This window comes from Amphimedon queenslandica, unplaced genomic scaffold (genome assembly GCF_000090795.2).
Source record: "Amphimedon queenslandica unplaced genomic scaffold, v1.1 AMPQUscaffold_13490, whole genome shotgun sequence".
Lineage (NCBI taxonomy): Eukaryota > Metazoa > Porifera > Demospongiae > Haplosclerida > Niphatidae > Amphimedon > Amphimedon queenslandica.
The window spans coordinates 321,783-342,105 of record NW_003546274.1 but is presented as its reverse complement, the minus strand read 5'-3'; the positions used below and the strand labels follow the sequence as shown (position 1 = coordinate 342,105).

Sequence of the window (20,323 nt, the reverse complement as noted above, 5' to 3'; positions counted from 1 at the left end):
GAATTAGCACCTTGGACTGAGATGTCAAATACTCTGTTTTTATAATCAACCAAAGAAACAATAACATGCTATATATAGAGATTCTAAAATGATGATATATACATGATGAATACTTAATGATAAATACCTACAATGTATATGCATGTATATTATAATGTGACTTCAGTTGTCGGGTTATGTTGCTAAGTTGGAACTAGCTCTACTAGGCTTAGGGTAGGATGCTTTACTGCGTTTCCTGGAAAATAGAGAAAAGAACCTGTTCTCTCTTCCTCTAGCCTTCTTTGCTGCCACTCCAGTCAAAACTTGAACTTTTCCTGAGCTAGAGGTAACATCAGATGAGGTGTGATTCTTTGAACCAGACTGATTAGAAAATGCTCTGTAACTTCTAAACATGCTCCTTGGTTTACTGCTGCTTGATCTATTATACGAGTCATCAGAAGCTCCTGTACTAGTACTGACAGCGACAGAGGAACTGACTGCAGGTTTGCGATTATATGGACTGTTCTCACTAATAGCAGAAAGACTACTAGCAATACTGATTGTTCCTCTACGACTACGTTTAGTTCCAGTAAGGTTAGCACTGTTATTGCTAGGTACATTTCCAAGGACTGATCTCATGAGCTCATCAGCAGTGTGGGTAGCTCTTCTAGCTTGTGTATTATTTCTATTTTGGTTAAATTGAAGATCTAGAGGCATAGTGATATTAGGACTTGTCTGTCTACGTGTCCTCAATTTAGCAAAATTAGGAGGACTATCTCCACTAATATCCTTCTGAATATCAGCTGCAGTAAAAGTACTTCTTCTAGCTCTATTAGTTGGAGAAAAGCGTTGATTTGAATCATCTGCAGAAATTGGAAGAGGTACAGTGATATTAGGACTTGTCTGTCTATGTGTCCTCAATTTAGCAAAATCAGGAGGACTATCTCCACTAATATCCTTGTGGATATCAGCTGTAGCAAAAGTACTTCTTCTAGCTCTATTAGTTGGAGGAGAAGAGCGTTGATTTGAATCATCTGTAGAAATTGGAAGAGGTACAGTGATATTAGGACTTGTCTGTCTACGTGTCCTCAATTTAGCAAAATCAGGAGGACTATCTCCACTAATATCCTTGTGGATATCAGCTGTAGCAAAAGTACTTCTTCTAGCTCTATTAGTTGGAGGAGAAGAGCGTTGATTTGAATCATCTGCAGAAATTGGAAGAGGTACAGTGATATTAGGACTTGTCTGTCTACGTGTCCTCAATTTAGCAAAATCAGGAGGACTATCTCCACTAATATCCTTGTGGATATCAGCTGCAGCAAAAGTACTTCTTCTAGCTCTATTGGTTAGAGAAGAGCGTTGATTTGAATCATCTGTAGAAATTGGAAGAGGTACAGTGACATTAGGGCTTGTCTGTCTACGTGTCCTCAATTTAGCAAAATCAGGAGGACTATCTCCACTAATATCCTTGTGGATATCAGCTGCAGCAAAAGTACTTCTTCTAGCTCTAGTACTTGGAGAAGAGCGTTGATTTGAATTATCTGCAGAAATTGGAAGAGGTACAGTGACATTAGGGCTTGTCTGTCTACGTGTCCTCAATTTAGCAAAATCAGGAGGACTATCCTTGTGGATGTCAGCTGCAGCAAAAGTACCTCTTCTAGCTCTGTTAGTTGGAGGAATTGTATTATTGTGTGCATCTAAAGGCACCTGAAGAGGACTTATGAGTCTTTGTGCTCTTTCAGCAACATCATCAGAAATAAGATCAGTTGCAGTATAAGATGCTCTTCTAGCTTTATTAGTTTTGCTAGTAGAAGAAACTTGAATAGGCGAAGTGATATTAGGGCTGGTCTGTCTACGTGTACTTTTAATAAAGTTAATAGCATCAGGGTCATTTTTAGTAATGCTCCTGAGAATATTGGCTGCAGTGTTGGAAGAGTGTTGAGCTGTGTGTCTGTCTTGTGTAGCCTCGCCATTAACCAAAAGAGAAGCAGTATTTTCAAAATGAACTGTATGTTTCTGTTTCTTTGTAGCTGCTCCAGTGTTTGATTGCTTCCTCTCCAGTGTCTTCAATGTGGCTGATGAGAATTGATGTAGCTTGTTTCTCTATAAATTTTTCATCACTGAAAAGTAGTACATCGTACAAAATAATATAAATACCTCTTTCACATGTCCAAATCTTTTCTCCATTCTTCGTTGTCTAGACTGAGCAATGTACTCCATTCTTTCAGATGTTGTAACTACAAAGAATATCTTGTAAAGAGATTGTTTTGCTGCCTGGATCTGTTCATTGAAGAAGAAAAAAAATACAAAGTATCAGTCACTTTCTTCCTTAATTACGGCTTACTTGAAGCCTTGTTCTTTGGAGAAGCTCAAATTCGCTAGCATTAGCAGGGTTTTTCAGAGTCTCCAGGACTTCTTTCGTATCCTATATATAATACAAGTACAATCAAAGCGGTAGAGACTATTCTGTTACTTTTATCATTCTAATGATGTCTTGAACTTTCTCTGACCTCAATAGCCTCCTTGTTAAGTATCCTCTCACAAGGCCTCCAATTATTACTTTGCCCTATTAAAAATTATTAATCATGATCATTTTAAAACCCAGGCAACCCACTAATTTCGTTGTTGCATCTTACTTTCTGTATCTTCCTTGAAAGCTTTTGAAGATAGACATGCTGCTCTATTCTTTTATCAGGAGAATGAGAGAAACGTCTGGGAGGAGAGGAGTTGGGAGAACGATGATGGATTCCATTGCTCTCAGTTACAGGTTCATTTCCAGGCCAATGAGACTTAGTTTTCTGATAATGACTATTTTCTCTTCCCCCCTCACTTTTGCATTCTCTTGCGTTACCCTGGCAACCATCACCAGGTGGCAAAGTGTGACACGTCTTCCTCGCATTTTCAATTTGAGTTTTGTACTGGGAAAATGTTAAAATATTTTTCTTAGATTTCCCCACATTCCCTAATCTATGAGCAATATAATTGTTCAGGGACTCTGCATTCTCTCTTCTTTTCACTGCCAGGTCTCTCTCTTTTTGAATAGCTAATTCTTTGCATTTTAGAAGCTCAGGACGCTGTAAGTCCAAAACCTATTGAATATAAGGTGTAAAAAGAAAACAGAGTGGTTTTTCTTACCGGAAAAGGTAGGGATTTGAAATCCAGAGCCTCCATGTTTTCCCGCTAATTAAAATTAAAAGTCTTTAATAAAAATAACGTCAATAATAATAATAATAATAATATCGAAAGGAATTTCCTTAAATTAGAAAGAACGTCAATTATGCTGTTAGAGTAAATACGGTATCGTTCTTAAGGGAGCGGGAGAGAAGTAAACCGCTAGGAAGACATCGAGGGATCCATAATGGCTAGTGGCTCAATCCTTACACAGAATCAGTACGATGGTAAGAAGAATGTGTGTGTACTGTAAAGAGAGATATATGTTCCGTTATAAGCCGGCGTGTGGCTGCATGTACATATAAATTATATATTATGTGTAACTATAAGGGCTCTCCCTTTCCATTTCTCTTTACACAGTTATTGCCAAGGTCTTTCGTCAGGCAGATACAGAAGAGACCGGTACTGTTGACTCCTCGAGGATTATAGAACTAGCACTAGCTGTACTGGGACAGACCGCTAAAGACCCTGAAAAACAGCTCGTGAAATATTATGCAAACCTTAGAGGAAGTATGAAAGAGATTTCCATGCATAGAATAGACACCGTTACATTACATGTAATCAGACAAGGCGTGGTTAAATTATAGAGCTAATTAATGATATTATTAATGACTTTTATTTTATTTTTTAGACAACCCCACGATAGCGTTTGCCGATTTTCTAGAGATGATGGGCGAGATATTGACCGAGACAACACGCTGGGGCAACCTTACGACACGTCTTGAGGGATACGTGGGCTTCGATACGATACAAGAGCAAATTAGGAAGAAATCGCTAAAGAAAGGATTTGAATTCAATCTCATTGTAGTTGGTAAGTGATCACACACATATCGACATCTGTACAAATATATCTTGACCTTATTTTGCCTAAAGACACACACATTCTCATGTCGATACATTTATACACATTGGTCTTCAGTCCATGCATTTTTGTGCCTTAATTGACACACACAGGACGCTACCTAAACCATCCATTAATGAGCCATTGCTAACTAATGCCCTAACACTGCGTGTGAGTAAGATTAGCTAGTGGAGGAGTGTCCTCTATTCATTATTATTACGTGCTGTCATTAATTACTGGCTCTATTGTATCATCACTTGTACATACTCTGTTTCATACCAGGAGGGAACAATTTCTTCCTTCCATCCCTCCCTCCCTGTTTTCTTTATCTCCTTTCTCCTCCTCCTCCTCTGCTGCTACCTTCTCTCTTTGTGTATAGAAATTAGTGTTGCTTGATCTAATTTCTTAGCATTCCAGTTTACATTTGGTAGTAGAATCTTGTTACCACAGCATAATAATGACATCTCTTACTCACTCGGTCGGTTGTGGTTTACATACCTTGTTGTTGTATTGAGACTTTATTGAATTTGAATTATACACCATCTCCACCTACTATCATTTAATACTAGCTGTAATTCAGCTACTATTTTGTTTGAGCAAATTGACAAAATTCATGCAACAATTAATTTTGATTAGGGAGGGAGTGGTGGAAGGAAGAAATTGTTCCCTCCTGGTATGAAACAGAGTATGTACAAGTGATGATCCAATAGAGCCAGTAATTAATGACAGCATGAAATAATAATGAATGGAGGACACTCCTCCACTAGCTAATCTTACTCACACAGTGTTAGGGCATTAGTTAGCAATGGCTCATTAATGAATGGTTTAGGTAGTGTCTTGGTGTGTGTCAACTAAGGCACAAAAATGCATGGACTGAAGACCAATGTGTATAAATGTATCGACATGATCATAACTTGAAAATTATTTGTCAGAAAGAGAAACTTTCTACATAGTATAAGGGCATCGATGTGTATCAAAAAATGTAATAAAAATTTGGGGTGATTTTGGAGCAATTTTTTGGAAAAAACCATGGGCTATAGCCTTGCGTATTTTTCAAAAATTGGCTTGTTTTTAAAAATACTCATAACTCAAAAAATACTTGTCAGAAACAGCTCAAACTTTCTACATAGCATAAGGACATCAATATTTATCAGAAAATGTAATAAAAATTTGGGGTGATTTCGGAGCCATTTTTTGGAAAAAACCATGGGCTATAGCCTTGGGTATTTTTCCAAAATTGGTTCGTTTTTAAAAATGCTCATAACTCAAAAAATATTTGTCAGAAACAGCTCAAACTTTCTACATAGCATAGGGACATCAATATTTATCAGAAAATGTAATAAAAATTTGGGGTGATTTCGGAGCCATTTTTTGGAAAAAACCATGGGCTATAGCCTTGGGTATTTTTCCAAAATTGGCTCATTTTTTAAAATGCTCATAACTCAAAAAATATTTGTCAGAATCAGCTCAAACTTTCTACATAGCATAAGGACATTGATATCTATCAGAAAATGTAATAAAAATTTGGGTTGATTTCAGAGCCAATTTTTAGAAAAAACCATGGCCTTTGCTTTTTTTCTAAAAATTGACCCGTTTTTTTAAATGCTCATGACTCGAAAATTATTTGTTAGAAACAGCTTAAACTTTCTACATAGCATAACAACATCGATACGTATCAAAAGAAATATAAAATGGAGAATTTTCTCCTAGTCTTTTTCGACTACTATCTTTGACCATATAAATATATTTGAGCAGCTTTAAATATCTAATTGTTGTCTGAATGGTTTTGATTCCTTCTCCCTCCTCTACAACAGGTGAAAGTGGTCTTGGAAAGAGCACTCTGGTCAATACTTTGTTCAAGAGCAAGATAAGTCGTACCTCTTGTACCCCTGGACCACACATTATCCCCAAAACCACAGAAGTCAATTCTGTGAGTCACGGTAAGTGATCTGGCTTTCGTAGTAACAAGAGATTCTCTTTATTTGTATTTGCAGTGATTGAGGAACAGAATGTTCGACTGAAACTGACCATCACTGACACTCCAGGGTTTGGTGATCAGATCAACAATGACAAATGGTATGATAATTGTTGCGTTTTTATAATTATTTTTTATGTTTGAATGCTACATCTCTCTCCCTTTTCTCTAGTTGGGCTCCAATTTTAGAATATGTGAATGACCAGTTTGCTCAGTATCTTCATGAGGAGGTGAACATTGTTAGGAAGAGGATCATTCCAGACACCAGAGTCCACTGCTGCCTTTATTTCATACCTCCCACTGGCCACTGGTAACTCCTCTCTCCGCCTCTCTTTCTCCCCCTCTCTTCCTCCCTCCCCCTCTCTCTCATTTTGATCCTTTTCTCTTCTCTTCTATAGTTTAAGGCCAATAGATATTGAGTTTATGAAGCGTTTGGACGAGTTTGTGAACATTGTCCCCGTCATTGCCAAGTCTGACACCCTCACAATAGAGGAAAGGGATGCCTTTAAAGCCAGGGTAAGAGGATAAATGGCTTCATACTAATGATACAACATCTCTAATATTTAAATTGTGTTTTTTTTAATCAGATTCGTGAGGATCTTACTTTCCACAACATACGGATATATCCCTCCGGTTATAATTATGACGATGAAGAAGAATCCGCCATAAACAACAAAATTGAGGTATACTTCATACTCTAAACCTCACCTAATATTTCTATCCTATTTCTTTTTACAGCAATTCATTCCTTTTGCTGTCATCGGTAGTGACAAGGAGATGAGCGTGGGCGGGAAGAGGGTCCTTGGCCGACAGACCAAGTGGGGCTTTGTTGAAGTGGAGAATAAGAAACACTGCGAGTTTGCTCAAGTCAGAGACATGCTCATTAAGTAAGTGAACCACAACGCTCTATAGACCCCACAATAATAATAATAATGAACCACAGCACTCTATAGACCCCACAATAATGATAATAATGAACAACAGCACTCTATAGACCCCACAGTAATAATAATGATGAACCACAGCACTCTGTAGACCCCACAATAATAATAATAATGAACCACACACACTATAGACCCCACAATAATAATAATAATGAACCACAGCACTCTATAGACCCCACAATAATAATAATAATGAACCACAGCACTCTGTAGACCCCACAATAATAACAATAATAATAATAGAATGTAGAACATTGAAGGGGCTCAGCCCCCAAGCCACGCCTATTGTTGTGCTGCATAGCCTTCATTGTTGCTAGAGAAGTCTTTGGATAACAGTTTAGTCTTATCCTGCTACAAATAAAGATGTACTTGCTGATAGCCGCCATTTTATTTTATTCATTGTGACCACACCCGCATTAAACGAAAATTAGGCTATTTAACTTTAATAATAGTTAGATGACCGTATGCCGATACAGACCCACTCTCATTTTAGTGGGCTTCACCCAATTACAATATTACACAATAAAAAAATACAGTACTGATTACACTGTACTATTGACAATCCTTCTCTTAACCAGGACCCATATGCAGGATCTGAAGGAGACTACAGACAAGGTTCATTATGAGAATTATCGCCAGAGGCGTTTGAGAGAATCCAAGGCTGCCCCAATGGGAGAATCCAATATATAGTCCGAATGTGTGTTTATTTGGGCCAGCAACTAAACCATTTATGTGTTTTGCAATTGCAGCATTCCTTTCCCTTTCACTCTCTCAATATAAAAACTAAGATTTATTATTATTATTATTATTATTATTACTATTATTCTTATATTTGAAATTATAGGCAGTTTAGTTTTTTTAAATCTATTATTACTATTACCAAGTACATTATTATTATTATTATTGTTATTAGTTTTATCGGTTTGTTTTGCACAAAACTTTTTGAAACAAATACTGTTGTAGTTGAAATTGACTTCTTGGCTCCAAAAATGAAAAAGAGAGAATTCTCCATTTTAATAGTTTTTTTGATACATTTAATATGCTGAGTAAAAAGTGGTTCCTATCAAATTTGCCAAATTTCACCAAAAATAAATGGGTAAGAATTCTTCATTTTTATAATTTTTTTCTGATGCATATGTATGTACTTATGTTGCATAGAAATATTGATCTGGTTCTGATCAAATTTGGTTTTTCATGAATTTTTGAAGTTGCTCAAAAAATTGGGCTAAGGTTGGGCAAATTTGAAAAATGAAAAACAGAGAATCCTCTTTCCTCTTGATTGCCCAAATTACATGATGCGCTTGTGCTGCTCCTACCTGTTGTAAATCAGATAGCTATAAAACATAACATAAAACAATTTGTTACAATGACAGCAGTAGCTATTAAAAAGTCTGTCTATTTCTATACTGCTCCCTCAGCTCAACCGTATTAGGATCTCTTGCTGGCATCACACGAACTCTTTTTGACTTTTTGTTCTTTTTCTTGCGACTAGTAAAAAGATTATTTTAATTACAAAGCATTGACTTGTTCCATAACTTACACTAACATAGCACATACAATCATCAGCATTACCAACAGTGCTAATGCTACTCCTCCACCAACAGCAATAGCAATGAGTTCAATCAAATTGAGTAGAGGTTCCACAATAGTTGGAGTCTGTACAGTTGGTGGTGTAGTTTGCGTAGGAGTTTGTGAAAAAGAAACTGTATTGTAATATTATGCTAAGTCAAAATGAAATATTTTTATTACTTACATGTTGATGAAGATGAAGTTGATGAAGATGAAGTTGATGAAGATGAAGTTGATGAAGATGAAATTGATGGCGGAATTACACCTATAAAATTTTTAATTATCATCATCTTCATAGTTAATGATAATAGTTATAATTTACCACACTCCTCTAGACTGATCACTTCTGTTCCTTCAGGACAGACACACTCATAGTCACCAATGGTATTGGTACACATTTGAGTATCAGAACACAATGGAGGTTCATTGGATAGTGCATTTTCAAGGCACTCATCAATATCTATCATTTAATAATAGAATAAATCCTCTAATATTATTATAATTTGCCCACCATTGCATTGTCTTCCAGAGACTGTAAAACCTTCTCTGCATGAACACGAGAAAGATCCAATGGTATTGTTACAGATTTGTTCACAAGCTCCATTCAATAAGCACTCATTTGTATCTTGACACTCACTCCTACTGCTATTGTATGTGTATCCTTTACCACAATAAAACACAATAGCGTTATTAATCCAGGCACAATATACGCCTCTTGGAATAACAGTACTAGGAGGGCAGTTAACATTAGCTATAAAGTATAAGAACATTAGTATACTGCTCAATGATGCATACCAGCACACGTCTCATTATCAGTTTCCAAATGAAATCCTTCCCGGCAGCTACAGAAATAAGATCCAATCGTGTTATTACAGAATTGATGACAATCATTGTAACCAGCACACTCGTTGATATCTATGCAGAACAAAGTGTCATCATTGTAATTACCAATCATCAAACACCTTCACAATGCGAGTCGTTAATGCGTCGATATCCATCCCAACATTCGCAGTGATAGCTACCTTCAGTATTGACACACCTTTGTTCACAGAGATTAGTCCCATTAACACACTCATCAACATCTACAATTTGAAATCATTCAATATAATACCGTATGCCGGTTTATTTTTGTAGTGAAATATTTTCGCGAATTTTGTAGTTTCTTGCTTCATCGCGAAATTTTTTCACCACAAAATTCTGCATTTTCATTGCCACGTGATGTAGTCTGCAAGCTATTTGCGAAATTAATTCTGCAAAATCTTAGAAATGCAAGATTCGCAAAAAAATTTTCTACCACAAAAATAAACCGGCATAATGGTAGTTAGTATAATGTCTCACCGTTGCATTTTGTGCCATCACCAGAGAATCCTTGGGGACAAGGACCACACGAAGCTCCAGCCATTGGAGCAGGATTATCAGAGCACTCAACATCATCAAAACACAAAGTAAACTCACATCCATCAACATCAATCTCACAATATTGACCCTCCCAAACTATGAATGAACATTCATCATCATCATTATTGCTAAATAGAGGATTCAATACTCACCATCTTCAGGGCATTCACATGGTAATACAATAGTTGTGTTTGTTGCATCTACAACTCCGTCATATGTGCAATTTCCATCATTGATACAGCCACAGATAGAAACCTAATACCATGTACATGTAGATATATAATCATAAGAACTGCTTACTAGTGGCACTAAAGTAGCTGATGCATTAAAAGCATCTGTAGCTACAAACGACAGGGAAAAGCTTGTAGGGTTGTCGATTGTCCAAGTGAATGTATACTCCCAGTCTCCATTCCCCAAGTCATTCAATGATCCAGTGCTTGGCTCTGACCCACTAACTGCTACAGTGACTGCTCCAGTATCACTCACATGGAAATTGTAAGTTACAGGGACATTGTTGAACACTGTGATGTTTGCATCACCAGTCATGGTAGGGGGGAAGTTTGCTACCAAAATAAAGGAAATAAGTACAATGCCTCTTTCAATCATTAATAATACTTACATAGCTCATTCATTTCAACTACATTTACACTGTTAACATTTAGTGTACCCAGACCAATGGATATATTGTTAGTAAGTGTAGCATCAATGACACAAGCAGTATCGTTTTCACAAGCTTCAACGACAGTTTCATTCACCGATGATAAATCAACAAAAGTTGGTTTAAAGGAGGGATCGGGATTAGGAGCTGGTGAAACAAACAAAGATGAACTATTATCCTTTACTCTCCCTAAAGAAAAGCATTGTTGCTATTTATAAAGTAGCATCATTATGCACTTACATGTATTTGCCACATCATATATAGCTGATTCATTAAGCTTTGTCGCATTTTCATAAGCAGTCCCATTATACTCCTCTAAATCATCATCTTTAATTCCATTGTAATTTCCCAAGAGTCCTCGCGTTTGATTGATGTAGTCTTCAGGCAGAGCTATTGTGAAGTGTAGAAGCTCCATTGTAATGTTAACAGTGACTGAGATTCCATTAGCAAATGCAACTAGCATTGAGTCAGTGTCCTGCCTTGTCAGCTCTATACTGCTATCATTATTGTTGTAAGTCTCATTCACATTTGATAGCATGTCAGACATATCAATCTTGTCAACATAGACAGTAAAATCATTATCATTATACTACATACATAAATAAAAGAGGCATATAAAAAATAAATCATGTTTTTATGACTACTTTTATTTCCACTGATTCGCTGATATTTTCTTTAAATGCCAGTGAAGAGAACTTCGTTGCTTTTACTTCGCTATTGACAGGGATGGCTCTTCCTTGGATTGTAAATGATCCATCATTCAACTCCAATAGAATGAACTCTCCCAAGCCATTGAATGTGTACTGAAAATTGTCAAGTGTTGTGATGTGAGGGTCGCCCCAACCCCAAGCTACAGATAAAATAAAACATTATAATAAACTTTTAATATTCTAACTTCTTCTAGGAGGTCTGTATCTAGCACAGTTGTTAGTTGGTCTCCTCTCGTAATAGAGTGAGCAAAGTCCAACAGAGCAGCAGGTCCTACGGAATTCATGATCATACTTTAAAAACTTCAAGTAGTCACGGCCAGGATGATAACGAAGCATGTTAGTGCCCCAGTCACTAGTGGATTGAGCTGTCTTCAATGAGCCCCAACCCGGCCAGCTATAATGTAAAAAATATATAAAATAGTATTACATCAATAATCAAATACTTTAGGGAATAGCAGCAAAATTGAGCAGCTTTATTCCTAGGGAACCTTTGCTGATGACAAAGTGAGCCATCATACCATGCCTGCCACTGAAAAGTGAATCGTCTGTCCCTCCAACCTTGCCACCAAGTGCATGGACAAGGCTCTAAGGAGTTATAAATGTCATGAATGTCCTTGTGCAATTTGATGTCTTCTCTGTGCATATCATAGCATCTCTTGCGTAGTTGTTGAATTACATCAGCTGAGACACTGAGCTGATAAATGACATTATTGTATGGAGACATTGGCTCATTTCTGCAGCCAATCTGCTTGGCTTGTTTGAGTCCAGATAGCTTGTCATTCCTGTAGAATCTTCCTCCAGAGTTATACCCAATGGTAGCTCCTCTCCAGCGACCAGACCACTGGAGCTCCTCACAGTTATAAGTAAAGAGAGAATAGGAAGTAACCCCATCAGTTATGACAACAGCTTGATAAGTGTTCTCCTACAAGCATTAGATGAAACAAATAATTAGTTTATTATACGCTTACATTTTGAGTGAAAGATCGAATATTACCATAGTATGACCACCACCACCAATGCAAAGAGCCGTGAGGGTAGGGATGGACATCACTCCATTCAGCTAACAACATCCAGTTCCCTCTGAATGCACTCCCTGACTTGTAGGAAATGAACTCACTGATACTTCGCATTAGGTTGCTGTCTTCATTGTGGACTTCATAGCAGACATCTCCTTCATCTCTGATATCATTGTCACTCCAGTATGGAGCCACAACATAGCGTCTCTTTACCGAGCCCCATCGTGTTGGAAAAGGAGACGGATACCAATAGAGAAAAGGCTCATCAAAAGATATAATACCATTAGTACCAACCTATGAGAAAATCAGTTGCAAATCTTTAATTTTTTACAGAGTATGCTTACATATGCTTTAGACTGTATGCTAGTACCAATCGGGAAACCAACTGGTATGTTTATAGCTGGGGATGCGCCATCCAACCTCCGTTTCAGGCATTGCCTATCAATTCCAGTTGTAGTCCCAAGATCTTGAAAGGGTAGGTAGTCGGTTATACCTTCTGTGGTAGTGTCGTCACCAGATCCAGACTCAAATCCAGAACTCGATCCAGATCCTGACTGACAAGCTACTTGAAGGCTCAATTGCAGAGCCACCAGTATCAACTGTAGTAAAGGAGACCTAGAATCCATGTTCAGCTTTGGGTGGGGCTCATTAAATGACAAACAACCATAGATATTAGAGTAAACAACACCCCCGCCCTGATTTAGAATTAATGTGTGCATTATTCATGAAAGGACAAGAGTCTGTATTTGATTTGCTTTGCTTTGATAAAGTGAATGAAATGATTCAGCCAAATACTTGAAAGGTTCTTGTATGTTATCTTGCTCTTTCTAAAAAAATAATAAAAATCACCAGGACTCTCTCTCTCTCTCTCATTTTTTCTTTTTCCTTACAGCAGAGCATTCAAAATATTCCAATTCTTTTGATTTAGCAAAGCTCCTTCCTTCTTCTTCTGTTACTTCACGGCGTTGAGTTAGATCAACTTTATTTGCAATCAATACACCTAAAAGATTGAATAGTATTATCATTATAGTGCAAACTGCTTTAAGTCCTACCTGGTAAAACAAGCTCAACTGCAGCTTTCCTAGCTTTAACTCGCTCTAGCCATTTGGTACAGGACTGAAATGACTGTCTATCTGTTACATCAAACACGACAGCAACAACTCCTGGATGCTCCCACTTTATTTAATAATGCATGACAATGATATAGACTTATAATGGGGACATTCATTTCTTACAAAGTTTTGAACAAAGTCTGAATACAGTTCTTTTCCTGCTGAATCATACACATACAGCTCCTATAAAATGGCATCAATTCTCCTTCCTTTCATTATTGTCTCTAACTCACAACAATGTCTTCAGAGTCCTTCAAGTTTATTGTTTTCATAGAAATATCAACTCCTAGTGTCTATAACAGTCAGTATCAATAAGGTTAAGTATGTCATGCTGACCATTGAGTAGCTTTTGAGGAATTGTGTTCCATCAGTTTGTAATGATTTGATTAAAGCTGATTTACCAACAGCAGGGTCACCTAGCAAAGGAAAACAATAAGTCTTTGTTTTTTTCTCAAAATTTGCTACTTAAATCAACATCAACATGCATCAGAAAATATGAAGTGATTTTTGAGCCATTTTTTGGAAAAAAACATGGGCTATAGCCTTTGCTTTTTTTTCAAAAATTTTCTTGTTTTTAAATGCTCATAACTCAAAAATTATTTGTTGGAAACAGCTCAAACTTTCAACATAGCATAAGGATGTCAATATGTATTTTAAAATGTAATAAAAATTAAAGATAATTTTGGAGCCATTTTTTGGGAAAAACCATGGGCTATAGCCCATTGTTTTTCCAAAAAATATTTTTCGGAATTTCGGCATTTTCTTAAAATGGCCATAACTTCACAATTTGAAGTCAGAATCAGCTCAAACCTTCTACAAAGCATAAGTACATTAATATGTATCAGAAAATGTAATAAAAACTTGGGGTGATTTTGGACCCATTTTTTGGAGAAAAACCATGGGCTATAAAACCATGGACTATAGCCTTGGGTATTTTTCAGAATTTCGGCATTTTCTTAAAATGGCTGTAACTTGAAAAATTGAAGTCAGAATTAGCTCAAACTTTCTACACAGCATAAGGACGTCAACATGCATCAGAAAATATAATAAAAACTTGGGGTGATTTTGGACCCATTTTTTGGAAAAACCATAGGCCCAGTGACTGTGACATTGATGTAGCAATCTCTGATGCTCGACTTCAATGTCACTAACATATTAATAAAGATTATTATTATTATTATTATTATTACTAATTTCACTTATGAATTCATTACTACTGATTTCTGATCCTATTTCAAATTCATTTTATTATTATTATTATTATTAAAAAAAAAAAAAAAAAAAAAAAATGGACTATAGCCTTGGGTATTTTTCAGAATTTTGGCATTTTCTTAAAATGGCTATAACTTAAAACTTTGAAGTCAGAATGAGCTCAAACTTTCTACACAGCATAAGTACATCAATATGTATCAGTAATTGTAATAAAAATTTGGAGTGATTTTTGGAGCCATTCTTTGGAAAAAAACATGGGTTATAGCCTTCGCTTTTTTTCCAAAAATTTTCTTGTTTTTATAATGCTCATAACTCAAAACTATTTTTTGGAAACAGTTCAAACTTCCTACATAGCATAAGGAAATCAATATGCATCAGAAAATGTAATAAAGATCACGAATGATTTTGGATCCAAAAATCAAAGGCTAAGCCTATATGTATATATAGTATTTGTGTTTTATAAATTATAACTCAAAAATAGATTTTTACTTACCCACAACTACAGTCTTAGCTCTAAGAACTAAAGGCATGCTAAGTCTTTCAACGAGTTTTCAGCCCCAAGTTTGTTGACTTTGTTCAATGTTCAGCCAATGATAATAATTCAGTTACTATAGCAACATATGTGCTATACGGAAGTATCTTCATAGTGCACGGAAAATTAGAATTCTTGAAGGCGTGGCTTCATTTTAGCTAAATTTGCTAATTAACATGTCGACTAATGATGACAGTACACCTTTTGAACGTGAAAGTAATTCCTCTTCTTGTAAGACTAATTGCTTTATCCTGTATCATGTTTCTTAGGGGAGCCTCTGCTACAACCAGAAACACCTCCTCCGTCCTATCACTCACTGAACTGCGGGGGAAAACCGCCTCCAACCTACCAACAGAGCCACAGACCAAAAGTCAGTCCATTCAACACTTTTCTTCCTTTATTTTTTCTTCTCAGAATAATTACATTGGCCCTCCTCCTATAAGAGGTCCCAGTTCACATCAAACTCTAGTCGCTATTGTCTACTTCTGTTGTTTCCTCTCCCCCACTACATGGCTGGCTCTTTATTATTCTGCAAGAGTACAGGAAAACAATGAAAACGGTAACGTCCTAGCAGCAAGCAAGGCATCAAGGAAGACCTGCCTTTGGTCTAGTATTACGCTAGTCATAGGCTGGATAATATTTCTATTCATCGTTGCTGTAGGAACATTTGTCTTGACTTGTTACAAGCTGCATAAAACGTGTGAATTATTCAAAAGTTTTTGATTCATCTCGAAACCACAATGTACATAATATATTATCTGCATTATCTCTTCTATATCAGTTTTTGTACTATTATTTTTACTACATCAAATACTTTTAAATTATTTTCAATGTATTTTATTTTTGCTCATTCAAAATATCTTAAACTAAATTTGCCTTTACCACATGCGTGGTAACAAAAATTATAATTTATAAAAAATCAAAAAAAATTTTCCAATAATTTGCACAACTATAGTACCAGGAATGTCTGAAATTCAGAGACTGCCAGTAAACTAAAGGCAAGGACAACAGTAGAGCCAAACACTACATTAACAGATCCTCCATATTGTATCAGGAATGCATTGGGAAGTATGTAAAACAAAACTTTAAAGACACTCAAACGAAGCGGGAGCCCCTTCCATAGGCTGTAGAGGAACTTGACTTGCCCGGGGATGCAAGCAAAGAGACAAATTAATTCAAGAGATGTCACTAAAAACGAGAAAGGAAGCAAATAAAAATGTGATCGCCAGAAAAGAAAAGGAAAATAATAAAAAGGAAGTATTAAAGGTTATGTAAATATTAAAACCAGCCAACTCACTTATTGTCATTTGAATCGATAAATCATCAACAATTCTAAAGAAAGAGATGATAAATAGTGTCAAGGAAGAAGCAACAAGGGATGGAGCCAGGAAAAGGTTAGAGACTCTCTTTGTAGACACAATCCAACCATCCGACTGAAGGAGAAGAAAAAGACACGAGGAGAGAGATACAACAAGTGCCTTCTCTAATTTAAGAGGCAACTCCAGACAAACGGCTATCAGGAAGGCAATCAATATACTAGCATTGCAAAGGAATGGGAGTAATGGCTTCCCTGATAACTGTAAAGAGGAATGAGATTGATATGAAGTAAAGCTATTTAGTGTTATACTAACTGATTTAGCTTTAAGAACAACTGCAATAGAAACAAAGAGAAGCAAGAAAAGGGAAGCACTTGGAATAGAGACTGGCTCTAAAAGAGAGATATAGAGAGATAGTGATTGAGTAAGTGACATTAGGTCTTACCATTGACATGTGAAGGTAAGGATCCCCATTCACAAGTTAATGTTATCATGCACAAACAGGTCAGCAGAAACAACCTAATGTATGGTAATAATAATAATAATAATAATAGTAGTAGTAGATTCATAACTATTGCTTTGCTTACAGTAGTCCTTCAAACCAGGTGGGTGTGCCTGATTTCTTAAGTAAAATAAGAGAGAGGAGGAAGCCACCAATCAATCCCGAGACTCCATACAAGATCCCAAGAAAAGAGAATGGAGTGTGATGGCCAAACTAGAAAAGAGTGAAAATAACATTTTGTCTTAGAAAAGCAAAAAGTAATTGTGTATTTCCCAATTACTTGTAAAGAGAATAGGACACTGGCTGAGCCACAAAATAGAGATAATGCTGCTTGAAGCATCAGCTCAGGGAAACAAAGTTTGAATGAAACAGAAGCAACAATCATCAGTGAATAAAGAACAACCAACCACTTCATAACGACAGTCCTAAGAATGGATGAAAAATTAAAAATATTGTAGCATACTTTTTAAAATACATGTACTGTACATGTGTAAAAAACCAATTTTTATTGGACTCAGTTCAAAATTATTAGTGACTACAACATACACTTACCATGCCAATAGAGACAATTGCTCTGAAGTTACAATGCGACCAAGATACTTATTAACATTAACTTCGTGTAAGATCACAACACTCACTGCATCATTAATCTGCAAAAATTAACTTTTAATTACTACCAATAACTACTTTTATTTATAAATATCTATCATAACTACTAATTGATAACCACACTTTACCTCAAAGAGGTTAAACTCTGGCTGCAGTAGCCACAGCAAAGTGGCAAGGAAGAAGAGAGACGGAGGAAGATACTTAACGACAATGAGAGAAGAGGATTTTCCACTCTTTAGTCGAGGAGTGAAATATTGCAACAAGATCCCAACAAAAAGGACGATAAAAGCTAATCAAGAAAATAAAAACAAAATAGATAATTAAAAAAACCACACTCCCAAAAATTTCATATACTAATGTAATAGACACCACAAAAGCACTCAAAAAGTCCGAGCTGCCAATCAAAAAGTGAGCCAGCTCAGTATTGACCATATAAGGTCGACACCTTATATAGAATAGATACTAACCTGCAAGGTCAGAGGAAGTGGGAGGAGTGTGAGTGATTGAGATTAACAACGGAACAACCAGCAACTGAATACTGCAGACCAAACCAACGGCTAGTACAATAGAGAATGAGAGCAACTAGAGACAAAGAGAGAACAAGTGTACAATTACAATGCTATATGCATGGCAATTTTTCTATCATTACCAGTTTGAGCGAAAGCGACTCAGAAGAAAACAATTTCAAGAGAGAGACGGCAGTAAGCATTAGGCCAAAGAGAGAAAGGAAGGAGGAGGAGGTCGAGAAAGATGTGGAGTCGGGAAGAAAATGAGACAACTTTAAAACGTGGAGACAGACGCAGAGTATAGTCAATGGGAGTGGTAGGCGACCAACAGTGTGTAACCTGTGGTAGAATAGGAGGTGAAGTAATACAGACTTTCCTTAAAAAGTACCTCAGACAGAGCAAGACAGCTGCAAAACCAGTTATTAAAAGAAAACTCAAAGAATAAATCCCTTCGCTATTCATTATAAACTCGCATCCAACAAAAACTAAAAAAAGAACAATAAAAATAATAAGAATCATATTTAATATGTTACCGGCATGATAAGTGGGCCATAGTAAAGTGAGGTCTTTCTGCCACCCAAGGAGAAGTACAAGAGAACCTATCATTAATAATACTAGGAGGAGCTGTAGTGCCCAGAGAGGGAGGGACACCAATGAGAAATTATACCTGAAATAAAAAAAGAAAAACCAGATTATAAAGATGAACTGTTTCATAGTCCATACACAGCATACACAGAGTTTTCCACGAGATTTTGAAATAGTGTATGGCTTTCAGCAAATTTTAAAGTTGGTAAAAAAACAGGCCAAAGCCCTTGTACTATAATAATAGTACATGGTCATTGGCCAAATTTTGCCAAAAATGTCTAGGAGAAAACTCATCATTTAAAGTTGGTAAAAATAAGGCCAAAGTCCTCGTACTATAATAGTACATGGTCATTGGCCAAATTTTGCCAAAAATGTCTAGGAGAGAATTCTCCATTTTAATAATTTTTATCTGATACAAATACAATTCCTTATGTTATGTAAAAACTTTGAGCAGGTTCCAATCAAAATTGGATTTTATACAAATTTTTAAAATTGTTCCCAAAGCCGTATGCTATTATAAGGCTTGTCTGCTCTTGAGGCATGCTTTTAGCTCACTGAGCATGCTTTGTGACAAACCCTGAGCATACATGTACATGCATCATTAGCACTCAGTTTTTTTACTTACTGAACTTCCCATGGGAGTTGAAGAGCTAATGTCAGTACAAGTATTACATTCAGTACTACCATTCCTATGATAAACCTAAAGTCATAGCCTTGAGAGCTAAGAGTGGAGAGGAGAGCAATGAATGAGAAGATGAGAGGGACAGCTAGTCTTGGGATATCAGTTGAGGCAGGCACATAATTAAGATAAAGTGAGAGAGCAGCCTAAGGAATAATAGTAAGGAACAGATAAAAGAATAGTAAGATTAGAATATCAGTGTAAATGACATACCATAGCTAATATACCAAAGCCCCATCTGGTCAATAGTATAGTTCTCTCACTTACATTACCTGTCAGTGGATTAGTTAGTGTGACTAAGAACAGACTTTATTCACTTACCAAACCATAGGAAAATCCCTTGAGATTCAAGCAATGAGAGAACAAAAACTGGCCCAGTAAAGAAAAGCTGACACAACTAAACAACAAAAACAACAACACACAAAAAATGAAAGTGAAGTATCAACATAGACACTAATAATAAGTAGTCTTAAGTGCTTACAAAAAGGTCCTCAAAGTCGGAAAACATGTGCACAGAATTTATACTAGAGAATATGATCCCTGGTAGCATAGAAATTAATAATAGATATGCAAGACCAATAGGCCTTGGAAGGATCAGGCCTAGAAAAAAATGAGGACAAAGAAATGAGGTTTAATTTAATACCATCATCTAAAGGTGTCCCTGGTTTGACAAAAGATGATTGGAGGGGTACCACAAAAAGGCTAATGAGAAACAAACTAAAAGAAAAAGGAGATAAAGAGAGAAAGAAAAGATGAAACTGACCCCGTGATAGCTAAAGTGACAGGAAGGACCTCTTTACCAACCATCATCACAGACATCCATGCAACCATCACAAGATTGATAGCTGGCAATGCTACAAACAAGCCTTTCTCCGTCAACTGGTAAGAAGATGAACTAGCAAAGAGAGCAATTCATCGCCTTACCAAAGTGACTCTTGGATCTTGCTTTCGAAATTCATCATTTTGGATGATAGCCCATAAACCTAGAGAGAGTGAGATGAAGAAAAAG

General features: G+C 36.4%; 6 protein-coding genes across 7 annotated transcripts; 2 read left to right on the top strand and 4 right to left on the bottom strand.

Moving 5' to 3' along the window:
- Nucleotides 1-17: 17 nt before the first annotated feature.
- Nucleotides 18-3,172, bottom strand: LOC109580480 (uncharacterized). 2 transcript variants are annotated; one of them, XM_019993702.1, is made up of 7 exons: nucleotides 3,115-3,172; nucleotides 2,616-3,068; nucleotides 2,453-2,545; nucleotides 2,324-2,404; nucleotides 2,137-2,259; nucleotides 1,476-2,082; nucleotides 18-1,307 (listed from the first exon to the last, which is right to left on the bottom strand). In XM_019993702.1, exons 1-7 carry the CDS (start codon nucleotides 3,148-3,150, stop codon nucleotides 175-177), a joined length of 2,526 nt encoding a protein of 841 aa, XP_019849261.1. In that variant the 5' UTR covers nucleotides 3,151-3,172; the 3' UTR covers nucleotides 18-174. The 2 variants fall into 2 exon arrangements, with proteins under 2 accessions (XP_019849261.1, XP_019849260.1); XM_019993701.1 differs by having other exon boundaries at nucleotides 18-2,082.
- Nucleotides 3,173-3,266: 94 nt separating this feature from the next.
- LOC100635475 (neuronal-specific septin-3-like) lies at nucleotides 3,267-7,881 on the top strand. The gene is made up of 10 exons (XM_003384471.3): nucleotides 3,267-3,377; nucleotides 3,511-3,660; nucleotides 3,782-3,961; nucleotides 5,806-5,931; nucleotides 5,986-6,067; nucleotides 6,139-6,276; nucleotides 6,365-6,482; nucleotides 6,554-6,649; nucleotides 6,705-6,853; nucleotides 7,489-7,881. Exons 1-10 carry the CDS (start codon nucleotides 3,338-3,340, stop codon nucleotides 7,598-7,600), a joined length of 1,191 nt encoding a protein of 396 aa, XP_003384519.1. The 5' UTR covers nucleotides 3,267-3,337; the 3' UTR covers nucleotides 7,601-7,881.
- A 411-nt stretch (nucleotides 7,882-8,292) lies between these two features.
- Nucleotides 8,293-12,887, bottom strand: LOC100640404 (mucin-like protein). Its single transcript, XM_003384509.1, has 16 exons — nucleotides 12,606-12,887; nucleotides 12,214-12,555; nucleotides 11,689-12,167; nucleotides 11,431-11,639; nucleotides 11,180-11,385; nucleotides 10,776-11,124; nucleotides 10,497-10,724; nucleotides 10,178-10,440; nucleotides 10,030-10,132; nucleotides 9,818-9,973; nucleotides 9,442-9,561; nucleotides 9,275-9,394; nucleotides 8,991-9,230; nucleotides 8,802-8,939; nucleotides 8,451-8,613; nucleotides 8,293-8,398 (listed from the first exon to the last, which is right to left on the bottom strand). Exons 1-16 carry the CDS (start codon nucleotides 12,885-12,887, stop codon nucleotides 8,293-8,295), a joined length of 3,504 nt encoding a protein of 1,167 aa, XP_003384557.1.
- Nucleotides 12,888-12,894: 7 nt separating this feature from the next.
- LOC100635346 (intraflagellar transport protein 27 homolog) lies at nucleotides 12,895-15,192 on the bottom strand. Its single transcript, XM_003384470.3, has 7 exons — nucleotides 15,079-15,192; nucleotides 13,710-13,789; nucleotides 13,607-13,666; nucleotides 13,497-13,556; nucleotides 13,314-13,437; nucleotides 13,152-13,261; nucleotides 12,895-13,088 (listed from the first exon to the last, which is right to left on the bottom strand). Exons 1-7 carry the CDS (start codon nucleotides 15,113-15,115, stop codon nucleotides 12,984-12,986), a joined length of 576 nt encoding a protein of 191 aa, XP_003384518.1. The 5' UTR covers nucleotides 15,116-15,192; the 3' UTR covers nucleotides 12,895-12,983.
- Nucleotides 15,193-15,275: 83 nt separating this feature from the next.
- Nucleotides 15,276-15,974, top strand: LOC100635221 (uncharacterized). Its single transcript, XM_003384469.3, has 3 exons — nucleotides 15,276-15,333; nucleotides 15,387-15,487; nucleotides 15,532-15,974. The coding sequence occupies exons 1-3, from the start codon at nucleotides 15,294-15,296 to the stop codon at nucleotides 15,838-15,840; spliced, it is 450 nt and encodes a 149-aa protein (XP_003384517.1). The 5' UTR covers nucleotides 15,276-15,293; the 3' UTR covers nucleotides 15,841-15,974.
- Nucleotides 15,953-20,296, bottom strand: LOC109580479 (uncharacterized). The gene is made up of 19 exons (XM_019993699.1): nucleotides 20,239-20,296; nucleotides 20,078-20,193; nucleotides 19,958-20,031; nucleotides 19,796-19,914; nucleotides 19,636-19,711; nucleotides 19,528-19,586; nucleotides 19,261-19,460; nucleotides 18,584-18,717; nucleotides 18,439-18,535; nucleotides 18,194-18,389; nucleotides 18,012-18,126; nucleotides 17,673-17,833; nucleotides 17,488-17,585; nucleotides 17,216-17,360; nucleotides 17,021-17,148; nucleotides 16,879-16,952; nucleotides 16,749-16,825; nucleotides 16,415-16,694; nucleotides 15,953-16,305 (listed from the first exon to the last, which is right to left on the bottom strand). Exons 2-19 carry the CDS (start codon nucleotides 20,143-20,145, stop codon nucleotides 16,067-16,069), a joined length of 2,340 nt encoding a protein of 779 aa, XP_019849258.1. The 5' UTR covers nucleotides 20,146-20,193; nucleotides 20,239-20,296; the 3' UTR covers nucleotides 15,953-16,066.
- Between the last annotated feature and the right edge of the window lie 27 nt (nucleotides 20,297-20,323).

Coding starts and splice junctions, on each gene's coding strand:
- LOC100635475 (XM_003384471.3), top strand. CDS start 3,338: ATGGCTAGTGGCTCAATCCTTACACAGAATCAGTACGATG. Junction 3,378..3,510: donor TACACAGAATCAGTACGATG/GTAAGAAGAATG, acceptor CTCTTTACACAG/TTATTGCCAAGGTCTTTCGT. Junction 6,483..6,553: donor GGGATGCCTTTAAAGCCAGG/GTAAGAGGATAA, acceptor TTTTTTAATCAG/ATTCGTGAGGATCTTACTTT.
- LOC100640404 (XM_003384509.1), bottom strand. CDS start 12,887: ATGGATTCTAGGTCTCCTTTACTACAGTTGATACTGGTGGCTCTGCAA. Junction 12,168..12,213: donor TTCGATCTTTCACTCAAAAT/GTAAGCGTATAA, acceptor TAATGCTTGTAG/GAGAACACTTATCAAGCTGT. Junction 11,640..11,688: donor TTTTGCTGCTATTCCCTAAA/GTATTTGATTAT, acceptor TTTACATTATAG/CTGGCCGGGTTGGGGCTCAT.
- LOC100635346 (XM_003384470.3), bottom strand. CDS start 15,115: ATGCCTTTAGTTCTTAGAGCTAAGACTGTAGTTGTGG. Junction 13,438..13,496: donor CAGACTTTGTTCAAAACTTT/GTAAGAAATGAA, acceptor TATTAAATAAAG/TGGGAGCATCCAGGAGTTGT. Junction 13,089..13,151: donor AATATTTTGAATGCTCTGCT/GTAAGGAAAAAG, acceptor TTATTTTTTTAG/AAAGAGCAAGATAACATACA.
- LOC100635221 (XM_003384469.3), top strand. CDS start 15,294: ATGTCGACTAATGATGACAGTACACCTTTTGAACGTGAAA. Junction 15,334..15,386: donor TACACCTTTTGAACGTGAAA/GTAATTCCTCTT, acceptor CATGTTTCTTAG/GGGAGCCTCTGCTACAACCA. Junction 15,488..15,531: donor AACAGAGCCACAGACCAAAA/GTCAGTCCATTC, acceptor TTTTCTTCTCAG/AATAATTACATTGGCCCTCC.
- LOC109580479 (XM_019993699.1), bottom strand. CDS start 20,145: ATGGTTGCATGGATGTCTGTGATGATGGTTGGTAAAGAGGTCCTTCCT. Junction 18,718..19,260: donor CAACTCCCATGGGAAGTTCA/GTAAGTAAAAAA, acceptor TTTTTATTTCAG/GTATAATTTCTCATTGGTGT. Junction 17,834..18,011: donor CACTTCCTCTGACCTTGCAG/GTTAGTATCTAT, acceptor TTTCTTGATTAG/CTTTTATCGTCCTTTTTGTT.
- LOC109580480 (XM_019993701.1), bottom strand. CDS start 3,150: ATGGAGGCTCTGGATTTCAAATCCCTACCTTTTCCG. Junction 2,405..2,452: donor ACATCATTAGAATGATAAAA/GTAACAGAATAG, acceptor TATTATATATAG/GATACGAAAGAAGTCCTGGA. Junction 2,260..2,323: donor TCCAAAGAACAAGGCTTCAA/GTAAGCCGTAAT, acceptor TTCAATGAACAG/ATCCAGGCAGCAAAACAATC.